General features: G+C 43.3%; 1 protein-coding gene across 5 annotated transcripts in view; it reads left to right on the top strand.

Moving 5' to 3' along the window:
* Positions 1-12,977, top strand: part of add1 (adducin 1 (alpha)) — a 245,963-nt gene that overhangs the window by 168,090 nt on the left and 64,896 nt on the right. For all 5 annotated transcript variants that reach the window (XM_068029236.1, XM_068029237.1, XM_068029240.1 and 2 more), the window contains one exon: positions 6,875-6,961. In XM_068029236.1, coding sequence (XP_067885337.1) covers positions 6,875-6,961 — 87 coding nt within the window. The remainder of the gene's footprint in view (positions 1-6,874; positions 6,962-12,977) is intronic.

Here is a 12,977-nt window from a genome sequence, read left to right on the forward strand (position 1 = left end):
TAAATGGGTGGTTGTTGGTCAGCGCAGACTCTGTGGGCCGAAGGGCCTGTTTCAGTGCTGTATCTCTCTATGACTAACTTAAAGTGCTGAAGAACAAAACAGTTTCATAGTTTTGCATGATTGACCCCTCCCATTATTTTTCTGCAGGCACATAGAATATGCAAAAATGGTGATTCAAAATATGAAGGCTCTGGCATGTATCTTTTGGTACTAAATTCAATTTTGTACACACCAGGTGTGGCTCATCTCTAGTCCATTCCTAAGCAATATTTTTTAAAACTAAACTTCAAGCTGAACAAATTAAATCAGGTACTTTTGGGCTCTGATCTCAAATCGTACATAACTTCTACGTATCTTTAGAGGCAGAGTAATATAATCCTAGATGATTAGTCACTTAGTGATCATACTTTTTCAAAAATACATTCTGACCAAAGTTGATCACATCTCAAATGTAATAAGAAAACATTTTTTAATTTCAAAACCTGGAAATGTTGGTCAGATAAGAGTACTACATTTAGAAGTCATGTTGCTGCTCACTTTTTTATTCTTTCATGGGATGTGGGCGTCGCTGGCAAGACCAGCATTTGTTGCCCATCTCTAATTGCCCTTGAGAAGGTTGTGGTGAATCACCTTGAACTGCTGCAGTCCATCTGGTGCGGGTATTCCCCCCAGTGCTGTTTGTTCTAGATCAATATAGCTTCATGTAGCTGTTATGAGCCCTTGTCTCAAATCCGATTGCACTCTTTTCATTGTAAGTGATGCATTAAGATTTCCAGCTATAATTTTAAAATTACAGCAAATTATGCGATTACAGTTTTTCAAATACCCGTGTGCTTTTTTTTTGAAAGAGCTATTGGTGAGTTCACATGTACGAACATTCTGTTTGGTCTGTCTTGTCCATCTATAACCAGAAGTTTGGCGTGGTCACAAGAGTGATGGCTGTATCATAGCCCTGATTGGTTTGCTATCATTTTGTACGTAAGATTTCTTAAGACTAAGTAATCATTTAAAATTAATCTGTCATGTCCTTTTTTTTAAAAACAAGAGAAAGGATATTTTAATTTCTGACTGTTCTAATGTGATGGTCTCTATATAGTATTAGTTGTGGTATTTTTGTTTTGACTGTGTTAAAATTATTTCTGGTGAAAAGGTGCTGTAATTTTTTTGTCAGAAGAATGGTTTTGAGTGAGTATTCATTCCTCCATATCCATCCCAGTCCCTTTTTGTTTTATGAATGATGAACATCCGAAGCTTTATTTTGTTATTTTCTACATAACTTCTAAGTGCATTATTTGAGAGGAATAAAAAAAAGTCTGTGGCATTCATGGACTTGAGGCGGCTCACGCTTATTCTCTCTGCACATTGTTTATATGCTTGGTGGGTTCTGATCAACTGGTCAAAGTTTCAGTTCAAGTGCATTGAAACGTAGAAGATTCATTGTTGCTTCTGTTGGCTGCAAATTATGATCAACTAGTCAGACCCACTCATCTACAGAAAATGAATGCATGGAGGATAGGATCCAGCCTTCTTGAAAAAAAAATCATTAATTGCTTAAAGTTTGCTTGTGGTGGTTTTGTTGTGGGGTGGTTTTGAAAAAGTAGCCTTTCAGAAGTGATGAGCAATGCTAGAAATCACTAAATTAACTATGGGAATATTGTGAAATTTGGGTGTGAATTCTAGTGTTCATGGCCTTTAAAAGGTGGAAAAGGTTCTAAAGCTAAATTAGCATTGTTTTCTAATAAATCATTGTCAGTACAGAACTTTGGTGATGCCCACTCATGACTTGCACATAAAAAATACCTTCACCAAGCTTCTGGACTACCGATATCACATCACCACCCCCTCCTTCCCCTCTACTAGTCATTTTATGCTTTAATTTTGCTTTTGTGTAAATGTTGCAGAGCAATGAATCAATGATGTACATGCATATTCTGTGCCTTCTTAGTAACACTTGGTTTTATTACAGTTTCTGGTCTATTAACTTGCTCTTGCTTCTCTCCCAGTTAAAGTTGCCCTAAGCAGAATGAGTTTAGCCACTCAGTACAGTTCTACTGCATAAAAATCCACTACACAAAACCATCTACAGGTTAGAGGCCACAGGGTTGGTTGCTAGGAGTAATTTAGGTATCACTGTGCAGTTGGAGGTGTATAGCTCTAAGACTAAATGCATCTGTTGACCAGCGAAGAAAGAAACTCATTTATAGGGCCCTACCAAATTCAGTCAAATGTTCCAAATTTCACAGTCACGGCATTTTAAGAATCGTGAGTTTCTCGATTTCACATACTCAAAATCATAAATATCACGTGTCGCAACAAACCATGCAAATACAAGAAAAAATTAGGGAGGATTCCGGTTTCAAATGACATTATTGTATACTCATATAAGTAAAGGGTTCACTATTTATTATATACTCAAAAACTATTGTAAAAAGCTGACATAGGAGCAGGAGTAAGCCATTAAGCCCATCGAGCCTGCTCGGCCATTCAGTTAGATCATGGCCGATCATCTACCTCAACGCCACTTTTCCGCGCTGTCCGCATATCCCTTAATGTCATTCTATCAAGATATCTATTGATTTTCTGTCTTAAACATGCTCAATGATTGAACGTGCACAGCCCTCTGACGTAGAGAATTCCAAAAATTCACCACCCTCTGAGTGAAGAAATTCCTCCTCATCTCAGTCTTAAATGGTCTATCCCTTATTCTGAGACTGTTGCCTGATTCTAGGCTCACCAGCCAAGGGAAACATCCTATTTACATCCACCCTGTCACGCCCTGAAAGAATTTTGTAAATTTCAATGAGATCACTTCTCATTCTTCGAAACTCTAGAGAATACAGGCCCAGTCTCCTCAATCTCTCCTCGTGAGACAATCCCGCCATCCTAGGCATTAGTCTGGTGAACTTCTGTTGCACTCACTCTATGGCAATTATATCCTTCCAAAACTGTAAACAATACTCCAGGTGCAGTCTCACCAAGGCTCTATACAACTTCAGCAAGACTACTTTACTCCTGTACTCAAAATCCCTTGTGATGAAGGCCAACATACCATTTGCCTTCCTGATTGCTTGGTGCACCTGCATGCTAGCTTTGTGACTCATGAACCTGGACACCCAGGACCCTTTAGATATCAACACTTCCCAACCTCTTGCCACTTAAGAAATATTCACATTATATTCCACGTTCTTGCCCATTCACTTCGCCTGTCCAAGTTTCTAGCCTCTGACCTGCTCTTGTAGCCACGGTATTTATATGGCTACTCCAGTTTTTGGTCAATGGTAGCCCCTAGGATGTTGATAGTGGGGGGGATTCAGCGATAGTAGTGCCATTGAATGTCATGGGGAGATGGTTAGATTCTCTCTTGTTGGACATGGTCATTGCCTGGCACTTAAGTGGCAAGTAACATTCACGCCACACATCAGCCCAAGCCTGGATATTGTCCCGGTCTTGCTGCATTTCTACACGGACTGCTTCAGTATCTGAGTCGTCGCGAATGGTGCTGAACATTATGCAATCAGCGAACATCCCCACTTCTGACCTTACGATTGAAGGAGGGTCATTGATGAAGCAGCTGAAGATAGTTGGGCCTAGGACACTACCGTGAGGAACTCCTGCAGTGATGTCCTGGAGCTCAAATGATTGACCTTCAACAACCACAACCATCTTTTGCATTCGGTATGACTCCAACCAGCGGAGAGTTTTCCCCCGATTCACATTGAGTTCAGTTTTGCTAGGGCTCTTTGATGCCATACTCGGTCAAATGCTGCCTTGATGTTAAGGGCAATCACACTCTCCTCACCTCTGGAGTTCAGCTCTTCTGTCCATGTTTGAACCAAGGCTGTAATGAGGTCAGGAGCTGTGTGGCCCTGGCAGAACCCAAACTGAGCGTCACTGAGCAGGTTATTGCTAAGCAAGTGCTGCTTGATGACACTGACACCATCCATCACTTTATTGAAGATTGAGAGTAGACTGATGAGACGGTAATTGGCCGGGTTGGACTTATTCTGCTTTTTGTGTACAGGACATACCTGGGCAATTTTCCACATTGCAGAGTAGATGCCAGTGTTGTAGCTGTACTGGAACAGCTTGGCTAGGGGTGGAGCAATTTCTGGAGCACAGGTCTTCAATACTATTGCCGAAATATTGTCAGGGCCCATAGCTTTTGCAGTATCTGCTGCCTCCAGTCGTTTCTTGATATCACACGGAGTGAATTGAATTGGCTGAAGTCCAGCATCTCTGATGCTGGGGACTTCAGGAGGAGGCTGGGATGGGTCATCAACTCGGCACTTCTGGCTGAAGATTGTTGTAAATGCTTCTGCCTTATCTTTCACGCTGATTTGCTGGGCTCTCTCATCATTGGGATATTTGTGGAGCCACCTCCTCAAGTTAATTGTTTAAATGTCCACCACCATTCACAGCTGGATGTGGCAGGACTGCAGAGCTTAGATCCGATCAGTTGGTTATGGGATCGCTTAGCTCTGTATTGCATGCTGCTTACGCAGTTTGGCATGCAAGTAGTCCTTTGTTGTAGCTTCACCAGGCTGACACCTCATTTTGAGGTATGCCTGGTGCTGCTCCTGGCATGCCCTCCTGCACTTTTCATTGAACCAGGGTTAGTCTCCTGGCTTGATGGTATTGGTAGAGTGGGGGATATGCCGGGCCATGATATAGATTGTGGTTGAGTACAATGCTGCTGCTGATGGCCCACAGCGCCTCCTGGATGCCCAGTTTTGCATTGCTAGATCTGTTCGAAATCTATGCCATTTAGCACGGTGATAGTGCCACACAACACGGTGGATGGTATCCTCAATGTAAAGACAGGACTTAGTCTCCACAAGGACTGTACGGTGATCATTCCTACCGATACTGGCATGGACAGATGCATCTGCGGCAGGCAGATTGCTGAGTATGAGGTCAAGCATGTTTTTCCCTCGTTGGTTCCCTCACCACCTGCCGCAGGCGCTGTCTAGCAACTGTGTCCTTTAGGGCTCGGCCGGTAGTGGTGCTACCGAGCCACTCTTGGTGATGGACATTGAAGTCCCCCACCCAGAGTACATTCTGCGCCCTTGCCACTCTCGGTACTTCCTCCAAGTGGTGCTCAATATGGAGGAGTACTGACTCATCAGCTGAGGAAGGGCGGTAGGTGGTAATTAGCAGGGGGTGTCCTTGCCCATGTTTGACCTGAGACTTCATGGGGTCCGGAGACAATGTTGAGGGCTCCCAGGGCAACATCCTCCTGATTTTAAATACCACTGTGCCATCACCTCTGCTGGGTCTGTCCTGTCGGTGGGTAGTGATCGTGATGGCAGTGTCTCCGACATTGTCTGTAAGGTATGATTCCGTGAGTATGATTGTCAGGCTGAACCTTGACTAGTCTGTGGGACAGCTCTCCCAACTTTGGCACAAGCCCCCAGATGTTGGTAAGTAGGACTTTGCAGGGTCGACGGGCCTGTGTTTGCCCTTGTTTCTGGTGCCTAGGTCGATGCCGGGTGGTCCATCCGGTTTCATTCCTTTTTATTGACTTCGTAGCGGTTAGGCACAACTGAGTGGCTTGCTAGGCTATTTCAGAGGGCATATAAGAGTCAACCACATTGCTGTGGGTCTGGAGTCGCATGTAGGCCAGACCAGGTAAGGACAGCAGATTTTCTTCACAACAATCGATAATGGTTTCATGGCCATCATTAGACTAGCTTTTAATTCCAGATTTATTAATTGAATTCAGATTCCACCTTCTGCTGTGGTGGGATTCGAACCCATGTCCCCAGAGCAATACCCTGAGTCTCTGGTTTGCTAGTCCAGTGACAATACCACTACGCCACCACCTCCCCTACTCTCCTGTTTATACGCTGGCTTCCAAATTCTTTCACTTGATGTGCTACAGAAATGGTTGTGGTCATTTTTGATTTGCTCATTCTGGAGTTCTCATTTGTCTGCTAACATTTGAGACAGCTACACTCAAAACTGCACCGGAAACCGTCCCTCATCTACCAATCAGCGAGCTGAGCCTTGTGCCAATTAATAAAATGCGTGATGCTTGCCGCATGCTCCGTAATCAGCGAGCTGAGCGTTATCAGTCGATAAAACATTCGCAAAGTGGCCAATTTCATGGAGGACCCAAGATTTCACGGTCCTTGATGCATTTTTCACAACTGTGAACTTGGTAAGGCTCTACTCATTTAATTACACTATACCTAATCTGGGGGTGCTTAATTCTAATATCTGGTGGGGAAAAAAATGTTCAATTTCCCAACACTGACATCCTTCAACTATTGGAGCTCCCAATAAAATATCCTTTGCATAATTCCCAGTGGCAAGTTGCTAAAATAATGTGTTGGCACAACTTTATTGGATAACCACTTTCATTGACAAAACATCTTTGTTAAAACTTAACCCCTTGCTAACAGAGTAGCAAAATCGTGAGTGCACGCCATAGTTGATGGCACTGTTCTCAGGAGATTGGAAGAATTTTTAAATGCACTAATATGAGCCATATTTTAAATAGTTATGTAGCCACAGAATTGAATCCTAATGTCTAGATGATATTGGCAGTCATACTGAGCAAATATTTCCTCAACTGGATAAAACTTTTTTTTTCAGTTCTAATTACTAGTCAGTGCTAGTGGTTTGATTCTTTTTAGTGAGGGCCTACTATATTTATGAACGAGCACAATGGACAGGACTTGCAAACAATCTCAATGAGTCCCAACATAATAGGGACACTACCATCATTGGTTCAATGCTCTTGCTGCAATCCATGTTTACGCACTGAATGTTTTTAGTAAACTGCATGTTTTATTTCAATCTACAGTCTAGTTTTGTTTTGTAGTTACAAAAGCTGACTTAGATACTAACCATTTGGTATTCTTGTTTATAGTGGACAAAAGAAGCAGCTAGTCCAATTCCCAACCAGTTTGTGCCACTAAACACTGACCCACGTGAGTTCAAAGAGATGAGAAATAAGGTAGGACAAGAATGACTTGAAAAAAAGTGCTTTATTCTGAAACTAAATGCTGTATTGCTTTTTTTTTTAATGCTGTTGAGGGAATATTTCTTGAATTTGAGAAGTCTGACGTAATCAGGGAAAGCAAAATCAGAATATTAGACGCTGGAAATCTGGAACAAGAGCAGAAGATGTGGAAATAGCAGGTCAGGCAGTGGAGAGAGAAAGAGTTGATGTTTCAGGTCACGGATGCTGCCTGACCTGCTGACTTTTTCCAGCATTTTCTGTTTTTAGTTTAGGAAGTTCTGTTTAGCACTAGAAATGCTAAAATGCATAGCAAAATACCTATCCATGATATTTCAATCTACTGTCTGTATACAGGGTCTTTTTAGTTAATTGTCTCAAGCTTTCGTACTTGAAAGATTCTAGGAGCTTTTCTTAAAGTGGCAGGGTAGCATAGAAAAGGAAAAGGTGGAAGAACTTTAACTTGGCAGACTATTTTTACACCCTTGCCAATCTAACATCTGCTAGGTACCTTTCAAAGACTAAAGCTTTAATGAGAGATCTCCTCTGTTAGCTATCTAACAAAATCTTTATGCTAGTATTTGTGGTTCTGCATCAAGTAGAGAACCAAGGAAGTCTTTTTCTTCCCCTTGTCATGTGCCTCCACTTCCCTAAATGCGGAAGTGTGAGATGTAACCTCTACATCCTAGCAGTTATTTGGCACAGTCCTTTTGTGCTTCACTGCCTTTCTCTGCTGTGCAAGTTGGGTGCCTGGGTAATTATGAAATGGCTACAGTGTTCAAAATATTTTTAAAATTCAAATTTGGCCAGAAAATAATAATTAAAATTAAACTGATTCAGATTTCTTAACAGGAACCTCAACATCTTCCAGAGCTGTGGCATTAAAAAGGGTGTAAATTTTCTAACTTGAAGGTCAGGTATTAATCTGATTTAGCAGATACCAATCAGTTTCTCAGGACTCTTTTATAAGGGAAATCGCATGTCTGAATCTGGCAGTTAGCACAGGAAGAAGCTACTTGGCCATTAGCTCTGTGCTGATGTAACTTCTATGTTCCAAGAGCGTTTCTTCTATCTTCTCCACCTCTTCTAGTTACAATTCTGAATCTGTGCCCTCTTGTTACTATTTTTAATTATTTTTGTAACTGTAAATACCTCTATCAGATTTCTCAAACTTTTGTTATGCTGGAGGGAACCAGTTTTTAAAATCATCTTCATAATTATAACTTCTCAATCCTTGTATAGTTCTAATGACTCTTCATCCCCTTTCCACCGTGGCTCGGATGGCATGTACATGGCGGCACAGTGGCGCAGTGGTTAGCACCGCAGCCTCACAGCTCCAGGGACCCGGGTTCGATTCCGGGTACTGCCTGTGTGGAGTTTGCAAGTTCTCCCTGTGTCTGCGTGGGTTTTCTCCGGGTGCTCCGGTTTCCTCCCACAAGCCAAAAGACTTGCAGGTTGATAGGTAAATTGGCCATTATAAATTGTCACTAGTATAGGTAGGTGGTAGGGAAATATAGGAATAGGTGGGGATGTTTGGTAGGAATAGGTGGGGATGTTTGGTAGGAATATAGGATTAGTGTAGGATTAGTATAAATGGGTGGTTGATGTTCGGCACAGACTCGGAGGGCCGAAGGGCCTGTTTCAGTGCTGTATCTCTAATCTAATCTAATCTAAAATACTCCATCTGTTTCCTAACAAATATGTTTGTACAAATTTATCAGTTGCTTTTATATTGATATAAAACCCTAGAATCAAGTTTTGTCTTTTTTGGGGATTTTCTACATACACTTCCACCTTTCGTGATCTATGCATTTGTACCTTCTAGATCTCTCTCTCCGCTCTTAGCATTTCTTCCCTTTCCTTTTCCCCAGCATATAGTAGTTCACATTTATCTACACTGAACTGCATCTGTCACCTGTTTTCACATTCTACTAATCTGTCTTGTCCTTCTGTAATCTTAAGTGTTTGGTTTCTTCATCCAAGCTGAAAGGTCCAAACAATTTGAAAGCCATAGCTCAAACTGTCATTACTTGATTTATTTATTGTATTTTGATAGATTTGTATTAAAGTCCAGGCATTTTAGGTAGTTAGGCAATTGTCCAAGCTACTCAGTAATTAAGCATTTCTTTTGTTTCAAAGTTCTGTATAACCTACAGTTAGCCAAGGGACGCTTTCTTGCCTGGAGGATTTTCTTTTAAAAATCTGTTTTGGTTCCATTTCCCATCAGTACTGTATCAGGATATAGATGCATTTTTAGATTTTTACCTACAGACTCTTGTTTTACTAATTCAATTTTTAAGCTGTATTTCTTCCTTCCTGAATTTTTTTGATGTACTTTTATGGTTTGTGGTCGGCTAATATTAATCCATGTGCTCCTTAAGAATGAGTTTTCGCTTGGGTGGAAATCCTGCCAGCTTGCACATTATTTACTTACTAACTTACAAATATTTTTTAAAGTGCCACCTTTGAGGCAAATTAAAAGCTACAGATTCTTTTAATATCTTATTTTATAAACTTCATTAAAGACGGAATGAAACCGTGCTTTTAAGGAGTTTTGGGTTCAGTCTTTGCATTTTTATATTTTAAAATGTAATTGGTGGAGTAGCAGATAATGAAGGGGACTGTCAGAATACAGCAGAATATAGGTAGATTGGAGAGTTGGGCAGAGAAATGGCAGATGGAGTTCAATCAGGGCAAATGTGAGGTGATGCATTTTTGGAAGATCCAATTCAAGAGTGAATTATACAGTAAATGGAAAAGTCCTGGGGAAAATTGATCTACAGAGAGATTTGGGTGTTCAGGTCCATTGCTCCCTGAAGGTGGCAACGCAGGTCAATAGAGTGGTCAAGAAGGCATACGGCATGCTTTCCTTCATCGGACGGGGTATTGAGTACAAGGGTTGGCAGGTCATGTTACAGTTGTATAAGACTTTGGTTCGGCCACATTTAGAATACTGCGTGCAGTTCTGGTCGCCACATTACCAAAAGGATGTAGATGCTTTGGAGAGGGTGCAGAGAGGTTCACCAGGATGTTGCCTGGTATGCAGGGCGCTAGCAATGAAGAGAGGTTGAGGAGATTAGGATTATTTTCATTAGAAAGACGGCGGTTGAGGGGGGACCTGATTGAGGTGTACAAAATCATGAGAGGTATAGACAGGGTGGATAGCAAGAAGCTTTTTCCCAGAGTGGGGGATTCAATTACTAGGGGTCACGAGTTCAAAGTGAGAGGGGAAAAGTTTCGGGGGGATATGCGTGGAAAGTTCTTTACGCAGAGGGTGGTGGGTGCCTGGAACGCGTTGCCAGCGGAGGTGGTAGACGCGGGCACGATAGCGTCTTTTAAGATGTATCTAGACAGATACATGAATGGGCAGGAAGTAAAGAGATACAGACCCTTAGAAAATAGGCGACATGTTTAGATAGAGGATCTGGATCGGCGCAGGCTTGGAGGGCCGAAGGGCCTGTTCCTGTGCTGTAATTTTCTTCTTTGTAAGCAATATTATGTGCAATCCATATTGCCAAATAAATTTCTTAAATTCTAAGGATGCAGTTAGTTTGATGTAATGCTGTAACAAAGCAAAGCATTTATAAAATCAGTATTAAAAGAATCATTAGCTTTTAATTTTCCCCAAACTTGAATGAAGTAGGATAAAGAGTTGTCTGAGGATTGCAGGTTTTATGTTGACATTTTGTGCTATAGGGCTGAATTTTCCATGACCTTTGGGGTCAGGCTGGGAGGCGGGAGGGGAAGGAATATTGCCTGACATCTTTGCGTCGCTGCCAGATATACCCGATGGCAGCTGACGTGGCAGGAGGACATTGCGACTGAATGCGGCGGGAAGGTAATTAAGCCAATTGACAGCAGTTTTACAGTGGGGTGGGGGTGTTGAATTTTATAAATGGTTCACAGGAACCACAGCTTCAGAGCCTTGCCCAGTAAAAGGTGGCAAGCAAGTGGGAGCTCAATGCTGGCTTTCTCCGGCAGAGAGAGCCAGTGTGGTGTGCCAGGGAGGGAGGAGCAGCATGGACACTGGCAGACAAAGGTAGGAGAGGATGGAAAAAAGGTGCCACCACCTCAGGCTTGCTGCCAGACTCCTATCTGGACATTGGCTGTTGAGCGCACACAATGGGGGGTCGGGGGGGAGGAAGGCCGTGGCATTTGATTGAGGCCATTTGCCATGGGCCTCATTCACCCAGGCTTTGGAACCTCCAATGGGGTGGAGGAGCAGTAGAAAGGGAGGGAGCTCCAACACAGTCAGTGGGAGATCAGTAACTTTGGGGCCAACAGGAGGACCTGCCTCGGGCAAGGAGGCAGGAGAATGGTGCAGAGGGGCATACGATCAGCCTTCTGAGCGCAGAATAGACTACATTCCAGAGAGGGTGTACCGTCAGAGGCTCAGCTACTTTCAAGTGTCTGAAAGACCGTGTTGCCGAAGACTGTGCCTTTCCAGGGAGGCCATTGCAAAACTGTGCGGCACAGTGGCGCAGTGGTTAGCACCGCAGCCCCACAGCTCCAGTGACCCGGGTTCAATTCTGGGTACTGCCTGTGTAGAGTTTGCAAGTTCTCCCTGTGACCACGTGGGTTTTCGCCGGGTGCTCCGGTTTCCTCCCACAGCCAAAGACTTGTAGGTTAATAGGTAAATTGGCCATTATAAATTGCCCCTGGTATAGGTAGGTGGTAGGGGAAGGTGGGGATGTGGTAGGAGTATGGGATTAGTATACATGGGTGGTTGATGGTCGGTACAGGCTTGGTGGGCTGAAGGGCCTGTTTCAGTGCTGTATCTTTAATAAATACCCTGTTCAAGGGCCAGCGAATATGTGCGTTTCCACACTGATCTGGATAATCCATCTTAGAGTGCTATTGATTTCGGAGCCAGGTGCAGGTTGTGGCTGACTGCACACGTGGCCATTAAGGCGCCCACCAGCCTGTCAACAGCCTTATTCAATAGGATGGGCTTCCATTCCATCAATATCCAACTGATCTGTGACCATCACAAGGTTCATTCAGGTGTGTACGCAGTTCCCGGGAAGCAGCCACGACACATGCATACATTGGCAGTGTCAGGTGCCACAGATTTTCCAGCTCGCCTTCAGGGATGAAGACTCTCAGACGAGCTACCTCTGAGAACATGGCTACTAGCGCCTGTGAGGAACCCATGGATGGATGCTGGGGAGAGGTTCAACACCTGCTACAGGCAACCAGAATGACCATAAAGCAGGCCTATAGGGGTTCTGAAGATGCAGTTCGGGTGCTTGGATTGCGATGCTTGTTCCAACGATGAGGATGTGGAGGAGGGATGTTGACCAGATATTGCAAGATGAAGGGACCTCGGGGACCATAGGCAAGGCGCAATGAGATGGGCACAAGGGAGGCTTGGGAGCACGCTATTACAAACATATGACGCTACCTGTTGGATCCATACCAATAAAGCCTCAACTTTTCCGCAACCCTGCTGTCACCTCCTTTACTTGCCATTCTGTCGCCCTACGCCCAGTTGCACATTGCACAGCAGCAAAGTGAGGCATCAACTACACGCGGCATGGTGACAAAGCATGGAAGGAGATGTAACGCCAATATATTAATCCTTTATTAAATGGTACTAGAAATACAAGGCACGACAGTTAGACATTCTTTTCACCCGTGAACCCCAAGTACAGCTAGGTGCTCTTAAATCTCTTTTGGAGTGAGCGGGTTGTCTTCTGAGGAAAGGTTGGACAGACTGGAGTTGTTTTCACTAGAGTTTAGAAGAGTGAGGGGAGACTTGATTGAAGTAGATAAGATTCTTAATGGTCTTGACAAGGTGGATGTGGAAAGGATGTTTCCTCTTGTGGGGGAGTCCAGGACTAGGAGGCACTGTTTTAAAATTAGAGGTCTTCCTTTTAGGACAGATGAAGAGAAATCTTTTCTCTGAGGGTTGTGTGACTTTGGAACTCTCTGCCTCAGAAGGTGGTGGAGGTGGGGTCATGGAATAATTTTAAGGCGGAGGTAGATAGATACTTGGGCAAGGGAATCAGAG

This window comes from Heterodontus francisci, chromosome 4 (assembly GCF_036365525.1).
Source record: "Heterodontus francisci isolate sHetFra1 chromosome 4, sHetFra1.hap1, whole genome shotgun sequence".
Taxonomy (NCBI): domain Eukaryota; kingdom Metazoa; phylum Chordata; class Chondrichthyes; order Heterodontiformes; family Heterodontidae; genus Heterodontus; species Heterodontus francisci.